At 42.4% G+C, this 19,092-nt stretch overlaps 2 protein-coding genes across 3 annotated transcripts in view; one reads left to right on the forward strand and one right to left on the reverse strand.

Moving 5' to 3' along the window:
• The window catches only part of sppl3 (signal peptide peptidase 3), a 51,068-nt gene extending 36,673 nt beyond the window's left edge, over positions 1-14,395 (reverse strand). The window contains exon 1 of one of the 2 annotated variants that reach the window (XM_078794168.1): positions 14,267-14,395. The gene's annotated coding sequence lies outside the window, so the exon portion shown is untranslated. The remainder of the gene's footprint in view (positions 1-14,266) is intronic. The other variant, XM_078794167.1, reaches the window with a different exon arrangement.
• Positions 549-19,092, forward strand: part of gnaz (guanine nucleotide binding protein (G protein), alpha z polypeptide) — a 28,415-nt gene continuing 9,871 nt past the window's right edge. Inside the window, exons 1-2 of the mRNA XM_058064399.2 lie at positions 549-796; positions 15,075-16,285. Coding sequence (XP_057920382.1) covers positions 15,563-16,285 — 723 coding nt within the window. The 5' untranslated portion in view covers positions 549-796; positions 15,075-15,562. The remainder of the gene's footprint in view (positions 797-15,074; positions 16,286-19,092) is intronic.

Raw genomic sequence — 19,092 nt, forward strand, 5'->3', positions numbered from 1 at the left:
ATTGCCATGGCAAAAATACCAGCAAATGGCGACAAAGTTTTTTTATTATTTGAATTTTTGTACGGAACCACAAGACAAAGAAAAGAACCACCCATTCACACCCTGTAGAACACAGCCTTCTATTACTTCCTGCTTTTCAACCAATAGCAATAAAGAAAGTGGTCCCACACTGTCACGGAGACAGTTGGCACGGAAACAGCACATTACACCATCGTCCAACCCCTCCCTCCTTCTGTTGTCGTCATCACTCACCTCCCTTCCCTCCTGCCCTCCCTCTCTTTGTTTTTTTCCCCGTCATTAATGAAATCAGAAGCGATGCACACCTTCATCCTACACGAGCACACACACCTCCATTGACGCCAGGAGGGGCTCAGCATCCTTAATGGAGAATCATTACTGTAGTATGATATACACATCATGGATGCTCCCCTTTCACATTCTCTCATGATTTAATCCCGACCACTTCCCCTTTTCTCTCTCTCTCCCTCTCTCTATCCCTGCTGCTGCTGCTGGCTCCTCCCTCCATTTTTGCCCTGCACACACACACACACACACACACACACATATACACGCCCTCCACCCCCATCGCTGCAGTGTCTCAACTGCCTTGGAGCAAACAAGGAGAGGATACAGACATTTTATAAAGAAAATACAGTGAGATGTGTTTATGTGTGTGTGTGTGTGTGAGGAAGATATGAAGATGAAGGATTAAAGGGTGGATTTGCTCAGAGCAGCTTGCTCTATCCCTCGCTCATCTGCGGTATTCTTTGTAAACGGATGCTGGCTTGTGAACACGGTAAGCATAACTACTTCTTCACACCGTGCGCCATAGCTGAGGTGGATTTGGGACACAAAAGAACGGACTCTTTGGTGGGGGAGACAAAAAAAAATGATGATGATGGTGATGCCACCAAGGCAGCCCGCTTGGTCGCCCCCCCCTCCTCCAATCACCCTGCTATCCAGTGCTATCCTTGCTATTTGACTCCACCAAAGTCCTGATGGGATGCTTTTGCAACATCACTGTGCTTAAATCCTGTATTTAGCTCATGAAGGACAAGTAGAGGGTGTGTGTGTGTGTGTGTTTGTGAATGTGTGTGTGTGTCTCCAGGCCTGTAAGCTAAGAGATATGATACAGAAGAAGCAGCACACATGATCATGTGTTGAGGCGACCACAATGAGCTTGTGCAGTAGAGGGAATTGGTGTTTTAAAGCGACACAGACCGTCCTTTAGTCGATTTTTGGGTCATGGTAGCAAAAGAAGAGACGGAAAACAGGATGATATTTGCACCCCTTTTTGCTTTTTGTTTAGAAATAAAGCACAAGAGAAGCATTGCAGGGAAGGGGTGGGGGGTTAACAGTAAAGGAGGCAGATGGGGCAGAGGGGCGGAGGTTGTGATGCTGCAGAGAGGAAAAAAAAAATTAGATGTTAAAAGATGTTGTTTTTCCAAATGCAAGCTCACACATGCAGACAGGGCCTCAGATAGTCAAGGCAAAAATGGTGGATAAAGTCTACAGTGCTTCACAAAATGGATCAGGAATATTAGATGGCTCACATGTCTGTAACGTGGCGGGCTTTTGGGCTCATCGAAAAAGGATAATGACTAATGTCTTTGTAGCGTTCCTTTTCTGTTTGTTTTCCAAAAACTTATCATTAGCATCCATTACGTCCTCTTGGCACGTCACACACCCATTCTGATAAGTTCATTATGTACCAAATAACATCCGTGGAGCTGTGAGGCTATGTGCTTTCCAGAAATGACATGCCTGGGAGAAGGCTACACGCGTGCATGTGACTGTGTGTGCATGTGAAACTGGCTTTAACGGCAATTACTGGTAGGAAGGAAAAACCATGGGAAATAACACCATGCGTATCGGACTATAATTCTTTAGCATTTATAGTCCGGCAAGCCAAGGTCATGTCCACTGTGATAAAAGCTCTAATCAGACTAAACATCTAATCCGCATCTGCTCAGTTTGACACTTGCAATGTCTAAGGGTGAAACAGTACGTACAATTTTTTGCTACGGAACATTCAGTGAGTTTCCACACTGTACATATTGAGGAAGCAACAGGAAGTTTAACCGCCTCATATACACCGGTATAATCGGGCCGTTTACTCCGCAAAAAAAATAGTGCATCCCAGTTTTTGGATAGCGGGAGTCATGGATCGCGATCGTGTCAAAGCAAAACCAGAGCCAGACCTTGAAAATCCCTCGTCTACGGTGAAATAAGACAAAGTGTATAAGACAAAAGTAGTGTGCCATCATTGTTCGGGGTTACAAGTTGGAACTATTAATGCTACATTTTCACTTACTAAAAATATTTAGTAATTAATAATTCAGACTCGGCGGCACGGCAGTCGAGTGGTTAGCGCGCAGACCTCACAGCTAGGAGACCAGGGTTCAACAATCCCACCCTCGGCCATCTCTGTGTGGAGTTTGCATGTTCTCCCCGTGCATGCGTGGGTTTTCTCCGGGTACTCCGGTTTCCTCCCACATTCCAAAAACATGCTAGGTTAATTAGCGACTCCAAATTGTCCATAGGTATGAATGTGAGTGTGAATGGTTGTTTGTCTATATGTGCCCTATGATTGGCTGGTGACCAGTCCTACCCCGCCTCTCGCCCAAAGACAGCTGGGATAGGCTCCAGCACCCGCCGCGACGCTCGTGAGGAAAAGCGGTAGAAAATGAATGAATGGTAATTCAGACTCGGAATATCCCAATCCACATAACTAATTATTCGACATGGTTATAGATTAATTTGTGGTGTAATTTAGAATAAATAATTTTTTTTTCACAAATTCTCTTCAGCGCAAAAGTAATTTATTGATGGTCCCTAGCAAGTAGAGCAGCACTTTCTATGCAGGCAGTTTTTCATTGGAGTGGCCAAGGTAAGACCATTACTCACATAGGAGTGGCAATAAGTTAATACCTGAAAGGTCTAGATGACCACTTGTGTGGGGGAACTATCACTGTAGCTACGGAGCAGAACATCCAAACGGAACATCCGCAGTGAAGACACCATATCTGCATGGTTGGTGTTGTGTATTCTTCTTCTTCGAGTTGAGTGGATCGGCCTGATCCCGTTGCGTAAAAAAAAACGGTACTATCCGATCTTCAAAATACAGCTGCTCGGGAGCCGATCCCAATCCTCAACATCAGAACAGGACATCTCTAGTTCATGTTTCATTTTAAAAACCATGACAGCAGTTTTATGTTTTATATTTGTTCCCTTACTTTCTTAGAAATGAAACAAACCATGACCTTAAAATGGAGGTACGTACCAAACCGTACCTTACAGCGTACCTTTACACCTCTAGCAATGTCTTAGGTGGAGATTGAAACGTTGAATGAGGTCCAAATTGAACCCGAAACATGTCAAGACCCAAAGAGGGTCTTTTCTTAAGACCAGTATGCAAATTCCTCGTTAACAGGCCTCCTTGATGTTTTCATTTCCTTTCCTTCCTTGGCACACTGCATAGGAAACAAGAGCAACAGTGACAAAAACCTATGGTGAAGTTGACCTCCTTCCACCTCTTTTGTTACGTGCTTCATTCAAGTCCAGTAGGTGACATGATAGCTGGGGACAGCGGCCAGAATTTTTTTTTAAAGTGACAGTGTAGGTACAGTTAGTGCTAAAATGCTGGATTTTGCCTCAAAGCTTTGCTAGCATTTCAAATTGGTTTGCTTGAGGGTATGCTTGGTTTTACCCTGATACATGTTAGCAGCGTGGAACTCGTCTGTGCCAGAGTAAACATATCGGGAAAGGATACATTCATTTTACACCGATATCTATCTTCCATAGTAGTAAGATGCGGTACTAGCAAGAATACTACATCAACACCGGCCACATCTCCTCCTTTAAACTTCTTTGGTTCCCCCAAATTTACACACATGTGACAGCCAATCAAAACCGTGGGAGAATGGCTGCGAACACGTCGCTCACCTGTGTCGTTACTCACAGCTGCTCGTCTCCTACCGTGTGTGGTGCAACTTATTCTTTACATTTTACATCAAATTTGACAGAATTTGTCATTTAATGGCCTGTTTACATAAGTTTGACTTATGTCCATTTTTGACGATGTGATGAGTTCAAAGAAATTCGCGATAAATGTAATAATGAGGCGACAAATTCATTTCATGTTGTTTTTTTTTTTTTTTTAGAATGAGCAGTTATGAGAAATGAAGTTAAAGCATTTTTTCAGAGCACTGACAAACCACCCTGAATTGCTTTGTGTCCAAACAAGACAATGCTCATTCAGCCTGGGTGTTTATTTTGGTTTTAATCCTAGCCAGGTACTAGGGAAAAACACCATAAGACACCGCCACTTGTGTGGCGCTGACGTAAAAAGCACTAATAAATAACATAAGGCCCTGTGATGAACAGCCGGGCTGAGTGACGGGGGTGCATTTTGGTGTTGTTGCATAAAACAACATAGCCGTGTCTTTCTTCTTTGACCCTTCTCTTTGTCACTCTTGGTTTTGCCCGCCATCAGTACACACAGGAACACGTCTGTTTCCCCCACAAGGCTGATGAGCGAACTTTTCACTTGCAGCACTCAGACATGTGAGGGGACAAACAGAGCAACTTTGTGTTTTTTGCGTTAACGTCATATAACATCAAGGAGCAAGTGGAGAAAAGGGTGGATGAGGTAGTGCGATGGGGTCCAATCAAAGGGATGAATGAGTTTTTATACTATATGCTGTAGGTACACTTGTCATCTTCTTTTTGGTCTCACATGGATGGGTTGACAGCTTGGGGTTATGGGCTCTTGACTCTCATTGTGTGGAACATGGTTTGAACCCACGCGGAAAGCGGGGATTGTTAGACCAGAAGGTTTACATTGGTTTCGGGTCACAATGTAACCCCATGGACAGAAGGGACTACATGCTCGAGTCACCTTAATTGGTTCCTCTCAATGTCTGTGAGCAGCGGCTCTACTCTGAGATCCTCGCGGATGACCGACTTCCTCAGCCTATATCTTAATATATAATTAAGATTATTATATATATATATTATTATAAGATTAGCCTATAATTCCAGCTACACGATAGAAAAAAAAATCATTTTGGCTGTTTGTAGCGCATGATCTCGTTCTTGCTGTTGCAAACCAAAGCTCATGACCATAAGTGAGTGCAGATCGACTGGCAAATCGACAGTTTTGCGTTCCGGCTCAGCTCTCGTTTCTACACAATGATACAGCTACAGCAATCACATTACTGCAAAACATTGCCACGCTTGTTGATGCTTCCCTGGGACCCTGACATATTTTGAACTCCTCCACCTCTTGCAAGACCTCACTCCCAACCTGAAGGGTGCAATCAGATTTGGAAGTGCTGAGTCTCATCACAGAAGCTTCACACTTCAAACCGCCCTAGTAAACCATAATGCTGGTCCGCCCAGGGTGTCAGTCAAGCCAGAACCATCATTGGGGAACAGGTTTGACTTATTGTTGGCAATGCAAACCAGGCTCCCTTGTAAGCCACTACAAGGGACACAGTTGAATGCCTTTTCCAAGTCCCCAAAGCACGTTAGGCAAACACCCATACACCCTCCAGTACCCCCTTGATCGCTGCTGTGGCTGCAAGATTGAATCACCCAAAAAAAGGCTCTTGTTAGAAGGAACATGAAAGTTTCTATTTTCTGCTCCAGAAGCCACATTTATTTTATTGGTCATAACCCAACTCTAAATTACTCTGTAGTGAGAGTTTGAAAGTTACAGCATTTTGATATATTTTGTGTGTTTAAAGAAAACATAAACATCTTAACTTTGTGTTACAGTTGACAAAGCAAATTAGTGGAAAACTGAATAATATAGCAAATTAATAATGAAACCATGTTATTGATAGAATATTTCCACCCACCCCCCTTGGGCAGCACATGGACAACCGTGCAGTATACCATATATAAAGCAGAGGAGTGTCCGCCTTGTGCCATCTTATGCCTTCACATCTGATCAGCCCGGCGCAACAAACATGCCATTGTCAACACTGACAGGCCTTGTGACTCAGTGTGACCCGCTGGACCAGCCGCTGAGCATCAACAACATTAAACAGGCCATTATCACAAAAAAAAAAAAAAAAGAGCACCCGTCACACAAACTAGCGCAAGCCTCCACTCGCTCCATCCCTCCCTTTCATCACATCTCCACCCCATGAGCGACCCACTGTTTCGGAGAAAGAACAGTGAGAACACTGACCGGCATTGTTTTTCCATAATGAATGAGTCGTATGCTCACGTGTGCAACCAGAAGTCTGCTTTTAACATTGCATAATGGCCACAGTATACGGCAGTCTAATATAGCATCCATCACAAAGACAATCATGTTCAATTTCATCAATCAATTGAAGTCGATTTTTACCAAATGCCTCCAGACACAAGAAATGTCATTTTAAAGCGCATGCAGAGGTCGATAAACTCATGATACAGTCATCCCTTGTTTATCGCGGTTATGTGGCTACAGTATTTCCACAAAGTTGGTTGCGATATTATCTATGCTCTAGTAGTTAGAGCAGGGGTCTCAAACACGCGGCCCGCGGGCCAAATGTGGCACTAGTTTGAGGCCCCCGCCTTGATATGAAAGTTTAATGTTAGTGCGGCTCGCACAAGTTTGATATGGATGCTGTATGGTATCATGTACCCAGAAAAAATTATTACGTTTGATTAATGTTCATGTTAAAGGTTAAATAACTGTTAATAGTTATCCTCCCTATGCGTGTGGAAGTGGTAAGTTTTTGGCTATTTAAGTTTAAAGGAAATAACTTGAAGGCTACCGTTTAGGTCGCTAGCTCTCTAGTTTGCGAGTTAGCATATGTCTCAAGACCCTGCAGTTGCGCAATATGTTGTAAATAAAAAGAGTATAAATGTGACTATAGTCGTGTTTTGTCATGCCTACAGGGCTCTAATAATGCTTTGTTAATTTTAATCTGAAAAAAATAATTTGTCTACTCACCAACTATATGTGGTTTCTTACGTTTTTATTATTTGCCGTTTTATTATTATTATTATATTTATTTATTACTGATTGATTGATTTTCTTTATTCTTGATTTGTTTATTTATTTTTCATCTTATTTTGTGCAGAAAATTAAAAATTAAGATATTTGAGAACAGTGGAATGTTCAGAGCTTTTATTGTAGAAAATTGGAACCAAAGCACTGAAAAAGTTTGTATATTTTTCTGTTTTTAATAAATGCGTTTGTTTTTTTTTGGAAAACCTGATGCAGCCCAGCCTTGCCCAGACCCTAGCTTCAGTGGCCCCCAGGTAAATTGAGTTTGAGACCCCTGAGTTAGAGCATAGAAAACCTGTTTGACTTTCTGAATACAATTTTTACCATTATTAGAGCCCTGTAGACATGAAATAACACCCCTATAGCCACGTTTACACCCCTATTATTCTTTGTTTACAACACATTGCTACAGAGACACAAGAGAAGGCCGCCGATTGAAGCATAGCATACTACCGAGCTAACTAGATTGCGTCCCATTTATTTATTGTAAACTTATAAAAGGGATTCAAACAGAGTATGGAAGAAGGAATGGGAGGAGAACTTTTTTCCACTGTCATTTCAGACACGCCATGGTTGACTCCATGCAGTGTGAAGGTAATGTAATGTAAGGTAATGTCTTATCAATGATTACTGATGCCTATAAACCAAGTCTTTCAATATTTTTTGACTAATAATCGGCGATAGTCAATCACGGCAACAGCAATCATTAATTAATGACTGAAAAATCAAGAGTGAGGGAATGATGTTGGAACCGTGAAGTGGCGAGGGACGAGTGTACTCGTGTGACTAAAAGGAGCCTCTGTGGTTCATTGAACGGCGGCATTACAGAAACAAACACTCAGTTCTTCATAGCAGATATTTGCAGTAAAGTTTTAAGGCTGCTTGTAGGCAACTTATTTGGCACCCAGTTTAAGCGTTTCCTTCGTCATCTAATTACGATGATGCAATTACTCATCACACCAAAGCCAGCTTTCGAGGTTGGGAGTGTTTTTTTGTGTTTTGTTAAGCATGCATTACCCTCATTAGTGGCACACACACAAAAAAATGCTTTTCAAAAGGCCTCACATGATACAGTTGTTATCTGCTGAGATCTGTGCTACCGGCTGGGATGACACTGATCAATGGTTCTCAGGCTGAAAGCATGAAATTGACCGTCTGCATTTTGTCCCAGATTCCAGCGTACCGGCAAAGCTGCAGCAGCACACAACGCTATGAGTCACACAGTCACAGGAAACAGCTGATCACAACTCTTTCAATCTCTGTCGCAGTCTGTGGATTTCTATTTTACTTTAGAAGGTTGCGCTAGTAATTCACACTAATGCCGCTTTCGTTAAATTAGGGTCTCAAACACGCGGCCCGTGGGCCGAATGTGGCCCGCAGGACACTAGTTTGAGGCCCCCGCCTTGATATGAAAGTTTAATGTTATTTTGATATGGATGCTGTATGGTATCATGTACCCAGAAAAAAATATTAAGTTTTATTAATGTTCATGTTAAAGGTTAAACAACTGTTAATAGTTATCCTCCCTATCTGTGTGGAAGTGGTAAGTTTTTGGTTATTTAAGTTTAAAGGAAATAACTTGAAGGCTACCGTTTAGGTCGCTAGCTCTCTAGTTTGCGAGTTAGCATGTCTCAAGACCCTGCAGTTGCGCAATATGTTGTAAATAAAAAAAGTATAAATGTGACTATAGTCGTGTTTTGTCATGTCTACAGGGCTCTAATAATGCTTTGTTCATTTTAATCTACCCACCAACTATATGTGGTTTCTTGAGTTTTATTATTATTATTATTATATTTATTTATTTATTACTGATTAATTTTCTTTATATTTGATTTGTTTATTTATTTTTCATCTTATTTTGTGTAGAAAAATAAAAAGTAAGATATTTGAGAACAGCCACTCCAAATTGTCCATAAGTATGAATGTGAGTGTGAATGGTTGTTTGTCTATTTGTGCCCTGTGATTGCCTGGCGACCAGTCCAGGGTGTACCCCGCCTCTCGCCCAAAGACAGCTGGGATAGGCTCCAGCAGCCCCCGCGACCCTCGTGAGGAAAAAGCAGTAGAAAATGAATGAATGAATGAATGAATGAATATTTGAGAACAGTGGAATGTTTTATCAGAGCTTTTCTTGTAGAAAATTGGAACCAAAGCGAAGTTTAATTTTTTTTTTTTTTAATAAATGCATTTTTTTTTTGGAAAACCTGATACGGCCCAGTCTCACCCAGACCCGAGCTCCAGTGGCCCCCAAGTAAATTGAGTTTGAGACCCCTGCCTTAAATGATCTATTTGTTATTGGCAAGTATCTGCGCTGCATTGCAATAGAGCAGAGGTATTTTCAATGAGGTTCTCAACAGATTCTTTAATCCGCTGTCACCATTCACTTTCATTTAACACAAAAATGGGCCCGTATTTATGGTTCCGTGTTTGTCAGAGTCTGCTTTGTAACTCGCCAGCCGAGCATTACTAATATGGACATTCAATATGCTGCCATCAGAGAGAAAAAAAACTAATTGTGATTGACTGGAATGAAGCGCAGGAAAATTAAGAGTGGTCATTCAGAAAGGTGTATTAGCGCAGGCTTCTTGTTGACAGTTGGTGTGGCGGCAGGTGATGATAGTGTATGTGTGTGTGTTTAGACTGTCAACAGTGTTAGTCCCAGTGACAAAGGAACAACCATGAACATTTCACTAAAACACGTTTAGCATGTTAAACAGTAAAATAAACAATACACGAGCAAACAGTGACACAGATATATTAATAAATCATGCTGTAAGTGTAGCATTATTAAACATATGCTGGAACCTATCCCATCGGACTTCGGGCGAGAAGTGGGGTACACTCTGGACTGACAGACAAAGGCAAAGAAAGAAGAAAAGACAAAGAAGCCAACAATATACCACTTCCACACGTAATGGGAGGAGAACTTTTTTTTCACTATGCTATCTTGTTGTACATGCCTTGGCTGACTGCATGCAGTGTGACGGTGATGTGTGATACAATGTGAGGCTTAGTGGACAGAATGCTGGAGCCTATCCCAGGTGACTTCAAGCGAGAGGCGGGGTACACCCTGGACTGGTCGTCAGCCAATCACAGGGCACATATAGACAAACAACCATTCACACTCACATTCATACCCATGGATAATTTGGAGTCAGCAATTAACATAACATTTTCGGAATGTGAGAGGAAACCGGAGTACCCGGAGAAAACCCATGCACACACAGGGAGAACAGAGATGCCCAAGTGGAGATTCAAACCCACATCTTCCCGATTCAGTATTAACGTGACTCTCCTAATGCTAACACATTATTATGTCTACTGTATCGGATAATATGAGTGTAAGGGTGACTATAGGGGTGTTAGTTCATGTCTAGAGGGCTCTAATAACGTTAGTCCATTTATCTTTGCTACACAAGTGTAACCCTGTTAAGTAACTATTGTAACTAATGTAAATCATACACCATGACCAATTGATATGCTAAAAGTCTTCAGTGTTGTACAGGCATTCAAACGTTTTAAATGTAATTTCACCCAGAGGTCGTCTCTGTCATTTCTGTTTATACTAAACAAGCTTGTGTGTCACCTTGCGGTGGCCACAAGCCACGTGGAAGACGAGTCGTTGAGCATTGATCACCTCAGTAATGCATTGCTCATTCATTGTCTCTGTAACATCCCATACATAAATAATGACCCTCGTGTCTCTCTTAAGGGCAACATTCTCTCTCAGGCTTTGGGAACAGAAAATTAATTTTTGGTCTCGATACCTACCACAGAAGTAATAAATGACTGATCTTGCCCAAAAATGCGGCCATAAATTCCCAGTACTTGACAATGATCTTGGGATTAGCTGCTGATATGGATATTATCGTAGACACTCTGAATAACCCTTGAAAAAACTGTCAGGTGGCAAGCTCGCAGCAATTCAAGCAGCTGCCTTTGGATGAGAAAATATCATAGCTGTGCAGCTGACGAAATGACATGTGAGTCTTTTGCTGTGTGTGCCTTCACTGTATTCCCGTTTGCAAGACTTCCTTGTCAAAAACCCACCGAGTGTGATAGTCATAACCACGCCATTGTGAGGATGCGTGACTGATGGTTCCGAGCAAAAAGTGCAAAAGACGGGCACGCCATCCCTGCAGGCAAAAAAAGAATGTGCAGTCATCGAAAAGCCACACTTCCAGGTCTAAATTGCCAAATCTGATGTAATGGTTACTCTCTAAATGGGATCTTTGCTTATTTTCAGAGCTGCCACAATCGTGTATTTTTAAGTTTGTTGTCCAAAATTAACTGGAATTTCGAATTTTGCTTTACTTCTAATGAGCACACTGTAATTTACTCCGTCCAACATAATAGATGGCATATATCACATAAAATGCAACATTAAGGAGTGGAATATGAGGACACAAATGTTATAGCAACACTAGCATAGCTGCGTCAACTACAGAGAACAAAACATCGCAACAGCAATGTCATGCTAGGTTTGCTCATTTGTAGAAGAAAAATGTCTGTATGTATAGTTCCATTCCATTTTCGTCCCTAGTCTCAGTAGGGAAGCCCAGTCTTCCCAGTCCACAGCCACCTCCTCCAGCTCCACCGGGAGGACAGCAAGGCGTTCCGAGGCCAGCTGTGAGACATAATCCCTCAAGCGTGTCCTGGATCTGCCCCGGGGCCTTTTCCCAGCTTGGCATGCCTCCTTCACATGGACAGTCCGGTCGGGTCCCTTTTGGACGCCTACCTGGTGAGGTGTTCCGGACATGTCCAGCCAAGAGGAGGCCGTGCGGTAGACCGAAGACACACTGGAGGGACTATGTCTCACAGCTGGCCTTGGAGCGCCTTGGTGTCCGCCTGATGGAAGTCTGGATTTCCCTACTGATTTGAAGAAAATGGATGGATGAAATTTTCCAACGCTCATCTAGCTGGGGGAGTGAAAGAGGCAATAATAATAATAATGTCATAAAAACCGGAACTTCAAAGCTCCAAAACATATTAATTAGATTTAGAGCATAATAAAATGTCATTTTTCATAATAGGAGACATTTGAATTGTACTTTTGCTGGCTTCACATAACTCACCAGACTCATTACTCCATGTGCTCATCATGTCATAAATCATACAACTACCGGTATTTGCGGTGTAGCGTATTAACAAATGACAGGAAACACGTGGTTGGAACTGCGGAGAGCAAGTTGGGTTGTGGTGTCGTGACATTTCTCGGTTCCCTCTCGGCTATCACTTTAACTCATAAGTAATCCTGGTACCCGAAGAGAGGCGATGCCTCCGAGCACGTCCTCCTTAAGTGACACACCTCCTCTTTATTCCACAGCTAGCTGTCTAATAAGTCACTGAATTACGAGCACATGCAGCGCTTGTGTGAAATGTAGCTACGAGGCTTTTTGTTGCAGAGTTCCGCACCAGTCAAAGTTTTAATTAGGCTATATTTGTGACGAATGTCAGCATTTTACTTTTTTGTCTTGTCTGAAGAGTCTTCCCTGTTGTGTTACTTCAAAAAGGTGCCGAAATGCAGTTGCTGCACATTTAAATTGTTGCAAATAATATATAAAAAAAAATCAAAAATCAAAAAAAGGACTCTTTGAAATGTGTGCATTAACCGTTTTTCCTGGCTGTGTCAGTTAGCAAGGGGTAGCAGGTGCCTGAAGCCAGGAAACAATGCTTGCTGTGTGTGTGTGTGTGTGTGCGGCAATGCTTTATTATGGCTTTGTTCTGCTCTGTTTGTCCTCTCACTCCTTTGAAGAAAGGACCTCGCTCTGAAACTCTCCCTTTCTCTCTCTCTCTCTCTCACTGACAGGTCGGCAAAGTTTGCCAGCAAAAGTAGGCCAAAGTAATGATTTCACTCGTGTTACTCAGCCAACAGCAAACAGCCTGCCTCAATATGTGCCTATCTACCCCAGAACTTTATTAACATCCAAAAACATATTAAAATTCAATATTTTTTATTGGGTCAACCTATCCCTCCTGAACATACCCAGAAGGACTGAAATGAAATCAAATCCCGGTGAAAATATTTGTATTTCCTCCCTTTCTAAATTGCCATGTAGAACCTGGTGGATAACATCACAGATGTCTGCAAGCGCAACTACAACAGCGGTTTCATGGCGGCATTAAAGCACAGGAGGCACCTGCTGCTTAAGACGGTTATTCTCCCCTTGAGGCGGTAAATAACCATTTCGCCTAATGTTGTTTTGTTGGGAGGATATGCAGACGTGGTGGAGTGTCATCATGCAACCAAATTCTTCTTGCAACACTGCATTTCTAATTTTCTAGACCGTGCTTTCTCTGTAGTATCTTTGACCTTGACTGTGTATGTGTGCAGTAGTGTGGCACGTACTGTCGTTTGTTTAAATCAAAAGCAAGCATCCCTTCCCACTGTATTTACTATAAAAACAAATTATAGTTCATTGTCTTTCAAGCTGAACACACAGGGCAAAGGCCGCCCCACCGAGTCTCCATTCTGTTTAAAAGAGTTTTTTCCTTGCCTCCGTCGCCAAATTGATTGCTTGTGTGAGCTTTTTTGTGACGTAGCATGGTCTATTAAACGCTAACTTAGCCATAGTCCCATGCAAATGACACCAAGGGGTGTCTTAAAAGCAATATTTAGTAATGGTAATGGTAGTATTTCATTTGAACATGCATCAGATTACAATTGAGTGCATCCCATAATCAGTTCCCAGTTCCACATGTCCAAAAGGAGTAGGAAGAAGCAAAGCTTATTAAATCCTACCCCTCCATCTGGTACTTTTACAATCAGTAACTGTTACATTTGTTCACTTCCTGCTTTTCAAAATACAGTTTAAGGTTTTTTTTGTATTTTTTTTTTAATAATGTACCTCGTACCGAAGTACGAGGTGATATGACCATCCAATGACATTATGTGTACCATAGTAAGTGTCAATATAGTGATATATATAGCACATCATGACTGGTTCAAGACTCTTCATCCTTGTATTTAGCAAACATTGTTGTATTGTTTTGTGTTGTATTGTTTTGTATTTTTGTATTTTTTTGTATTTTTGTATTTTGTGTTTTGTATTTACCAGGATAGTTTGTCTGTCAAAACACGCACCTTGACTTTATTGCTTGCACTTGGACAAATACAAACCACGTTGGAACTGTTATTGATCACCCAAAGGTTGACGCCGCAAAATCAGATAGATTTGAAATTTCTCACAGAATTGTACAAAACAGAAAAATTACAACTTCAGGGTGTTTGGTCGAATCACCACAAAATTTGGTACATACCAGGGGCTGCACGGCGGTCGAGTGGTTAGCATGCAGGCCTCACAGCTAGGAGACTTGAGTTCAATTCCAACCTCGGCCATCTCCGTGTGGAGTTTGCGTGCATGCGTGGGTTTTCTCCGGGTACTCCGGTTTCCTCCTACAATCCAAAAACATGCTAGGTTAATTGGCCCTGTGATTGGCTGGCGACCAGTCCAGGGTGTACCCCCACAATCCTAAGAGCTAGAAAATGAATTAATGAATGAATGAACCTTTAGGACACTGACAAGCACATACCTTTTAAACCAGGGGTCTCAAACTCAATTTACTTGGGGGGCCACTGGAGCTCGGGTCTGGATGAGACATGCTAACTCGCAAACTAGAGAGCTAGCGACCTAAACGGTATCCTTCAAGTTATTTCCTTTAAACTTAAATAGCCAAAAACTTACCACTTCCACACGGATAAGGAGTATAACTATTAACAGTTATTTAACCTTCAACATGAACATTAATCAAACGTAATATTTTTTTCTGGGTACATGATACCATACAGCATCCATATCAAACTTGCACAGGCCGCACTAACATTGAACTTTCATATCAAGGCGGGGGCCTCAAACTAGTGTCCTGCAAGCCACATTTGGCCCGCGGGCCGCGTGTTTGAGACCCCTGTTTTTAAACCTTTTAAAAGATTGGTTGAAATTTTGGAACAATAATTGTCCATTGTCTTTCAAAGCACTCAGACCAAAAATGCCATTGAAATATATAATTGTTTCTCCAAATGTGCAGTGACGAAACTGGTCTTCATGTTCCCCCTTCTCTGTTTTCATAGGATTTCAGGAACTGAAGAATCTTAAAGAGGGCAAGCTCCAGCAACAACCAAAAGAAAAGGGTGGATGATTGCGGTTGGCACGTCGTAAAGACGCAACACGGGAGCCATGTGGGAGTGGAGTGAGAGAATTTTCACCATCGCACCTATCAAGCCCAAACCTTTCTTCTACTGACATATGCTGAATGGTGTAGAGATTTTCCTCAGGGGCAGACCCTGCTATGAGCCCCATCTCCCTTGGCTTCAGCAGGCAGTCCATCCTCAGTGCCAGACACAGTGTGGGCATCCCACGGGTCTGGGTTTTGCCCACACAGGACTCAAAAAAACAATGAAACGTTGGTGAGTCACTTGGTCGTTGTGACGTCGTACACGCCTCCTCTCCCAACGATCCTCGGCCTCCACCGAAGTTACCCATCACTTCTTCTTTGCAATTTGCTCTCCTGTCCGGCGGCAGCACGAGTTCCTTTGCGCTTACCACGTGGTGGAGGACCATGGGATGCCGTCAGAGCTCGGAGGAGAAGGAAGCGGCTCGGCGCTCACGGCGGATAGACCGCCACCTGCGCTCCGAGAGCCAGCGGCAGAGGCGTGAGATCAAGTTACTTCTACTGGGCACCAGCAACTCTGGCAAAAGCACTATTGTCAAGCAGATGAAGATCATCCACAGTGGTGGCTTCAACCTGGAGGCCTGCAAGGAGTACAAGCCCCTCATCCTGTACAATGCCATCGACTCGCTCACCCGCATCATCCGCGCCCTCACCACACTTAAGATCGACTTTCACAACCCTGATCGCGCCTACGATGCCGTGCAGCTTTTCGCTCTCACAGGTCCGGCCGAAAGCAAGGGAGAGATCACGACAGAGTTGCTGGGGGTCATGAAACGCCTCTGGGCGGACTCCGGAGTCCAGGAGTGCTTTCAGCGGTCCAATGAGTACCACTTAGAGGACAACACTGCGTACTACCTAAACGACCTGGATCGTATATCCGCACCTGAGTACATCCCCACGGTGGAAGACATCCTGCGATCCCGTGACATGACCACCGGGATTGTGGAGAACAAGTTCACCTTCAAGGAGCTCACCTTTAAGATGGTAGACGTGGGCGGACAGCGATCAGAGAGGAAGAAGTGGATCCACTGTTTCGAGGGCGTGACTGCAATCATTTTCTGTGTTGAACTGAGTGGCTATGACCTCAAACTCTACGAGGACAACCAGACGGTAAGAAAAATCCACTTTAAAGAGACGGGCCAAGTATCTATGTGTCCATATGCAGACATATGAGCGGTAAGACCATTAAAAACAAAGCAACCCCAATTACCCATTTAGCTATGCAAGACCTATCAGGACAGAGCCGGGCTTTGTTCGTTTATAGTTCTCATTTTTTAAATTTTTTCCAATTGTTGTTCTGGCAATCACGTTTTCTCGCTGATTTAATTAGCAAGCTGTTATTTTAGTTCGCTGCTGCGTGACTGCGTTACCACTAGCTGTATTGTCCCGTGTTGTGTGTGCAGAGCTTTCAGTGTTTCCCTTGAAGAAAATAATAGAGACTTTCTATTTTCTAATTTTTTTTTTATCATACATTCTCTTGCATTACTTGCATTACTTTCTATGACTCAGCTAAGCTGCGTTTCCCCCACTGCTCCACTCCACACTCCCACCCTCCACCATCGCTGTAAACCTAGGGGACACGCTGACTTGTACAAACGGATTTAAACAATGACAACCGTTAGCGTCATGACTTGATGCTCCAACGCAGATAACCACCCAGGAAATTCATCCACTCTTGACGTAATGTCGTACGAACGAAGCTATTTTAAATTCAAGAAGAGCCTGTGCTGGTTTATCTCTTTCTCATTGTTTTGGTATGTGAGTAATTTCTTATCCACATCCATTTCCTTATCGAGATGTTTTTGGAATGTTACGTCGTAAATGTTTGTTTAACTGCCTTATGATAATGGAAGGTCAACAATGAATCTATTTCAGTTTTTGGTCAGGATCACCAAAGGGGTCAGCTATTTTTATAGTTTTATACAAGGCTGCAGTATTCCTGTACTAACCAGGAACGTTAGCGATTCCTCTTTCAGGTTATACACCGCTACATAGTTATATTTTTTATGTTAAAAATAGAGCCTGAGCAAAAAAAAATCCAGTATGGTGTTAATTGAGTTCACAGAACGATATATGAGGTGGCTGTTTCCTGTGAGACTTTGCATATTGCAAAGGCTCATATCGCTCTATGGGAGTTCACGGGTGCTTTAGTGGAGGAGAAAAACATGCACAACTTTTACAATTTCCTGATAGTACCAGCAATAGACAGTAAAATGACAAAATGTGCCGGGAACAATGAAGTAGAAGTGGAACTGACTAAACTGGCGACAAGCTTCTCTGCAGTGTAAACTAACAGAATGGTCTTAGAATGGTCTTTCGCTTGTTTCACAACAATTACAAATACGATTTCCAAACACAATGACAGCTATACTGAGTATACTGAGTATACAGTAGTACATTTAAACATTTTCACTGCATCTATGTGATCAGTATTGGTTTCAGATGTTTCACTGCATTATCAGGATCAGGATCGGTATCGGCAGCATAAAATCTTGATAGGAACATCCATAGAAAACGTATTTAGCTACGGCAATTGGAGAATAAAAATCGCAAAACCTCATCCAATAATTTGTGCTAAGCGACAAATCAGTAAAAAAAATTGCATAACTCATGGTTGCTCAGTTGTTTCCTACATGACTGTAAATGACATTAGTTGTGCCTCCTACGGGTTGTAGTTTGGAAGAGCAAAAATGTGATCTTCATTAAATGTCGTCGCTCGCTACATAACGGTTTGACTATGGCCCATTATTAGTAAAAAAAAATTGAAATACAAGTAATATTAGCCACACAGTCACAAAATTGGGAAGATCTGGTTCGAATCTCCAATTGGGCATCTCTCTGGGTACTGCGGTTTCCTTCCACATTCCAAAAACACGCATGTTAGGTTAATGGACGACTCCATATTGTCCATAGGTATGAATGTGAGTGTGAATGGTTGTCTATATATGCCCTGTGATTGGCTGATGACCATTCCAGGGTGTACCCCGCCTCTCGTTGAAGTCAGCTGGGATAGGCTCCAGCATTCTGTCCACTAAGCCTCACATTGAATCACACATCACCGTCACACTGCGTGCAGTCAGCCATGGCATGTACAACATGATAGCATAGTGGAAAAAAAAGTTCTCCTCCCATTACGTGTGGAAGTGGTAGATATGTTGTTGGCTTCTTTGTCGTTCTTCTTCATTCTGTTTGAAGCCAGATTAGAAAAAATAAGATTAGAAAAAATAAATTGGAGGCTAACTTGTTAGCTTGCTTGCATGCTATGCAGCCGCGGCCGTGTCATCCCGTAGCATTGCTATAATGGGATATAATAATAGGAGTTATCTCTAATAATGAGATATGCTCTAATAATGGTAATAAATGTATTTACAAAGTCATTAAAAGGTTTTCTATGTTGTAACTACAAAAATATTCAATGTATTAATTAATTAATTAATTAATTATTGACTTCTAATTAAGGGAAATTTACTTAGCGCAGTCCGGTCTGGAATCAGATATTCATTCATTCGTTCATTTTCGACCGCTTTTCTTCATGAGGGTCGCAGGGGCTGCCAGCTGTCTTCGGGCGAGAGGCGGGGTACACCCTGGACTGGTCGACAGCCAATCACAGGGCACATATAAACAAACAACCATTCACACTCACATTCATACCTATGGACAATTTGGAGTCGCCAATTAACCTAGCATGTTTTTGGAATGTGGGAGGAAACCGGAGTATGGAATCAGATATTAACCAGGAATGTTGCTTAATGGCGGGCATGTTTTTTTTCAACCAATCTCGCTCGCTTTGTACCATGTGTACCAAATTTGAGCTGTAATATCAAAGTGTCTCTTTTTGTACCGTAGAGCTGTGTGGGAAATTTAAAGTCAATCTTTGGCGTTTATTAACAGCGTCTACATGTGTTGCATTTGTCACA

Source organism: Doryrhamphus excisus, linkage group LG10 (genome assembly GCF_037039965.1).
Source record: "Doryrhamphus excisus strain RoL-2023G ecotype Guam linkage group LG10, RoL_Dexc_Guam_v1.1, whole genome shotgun sequence".
NCBI lineage: Eukaryota > Metazoa > Chordata > Actinopteri > Syngnathiformes > Syngnathidae > Doryrhamphus > Doryrhamphus excisus.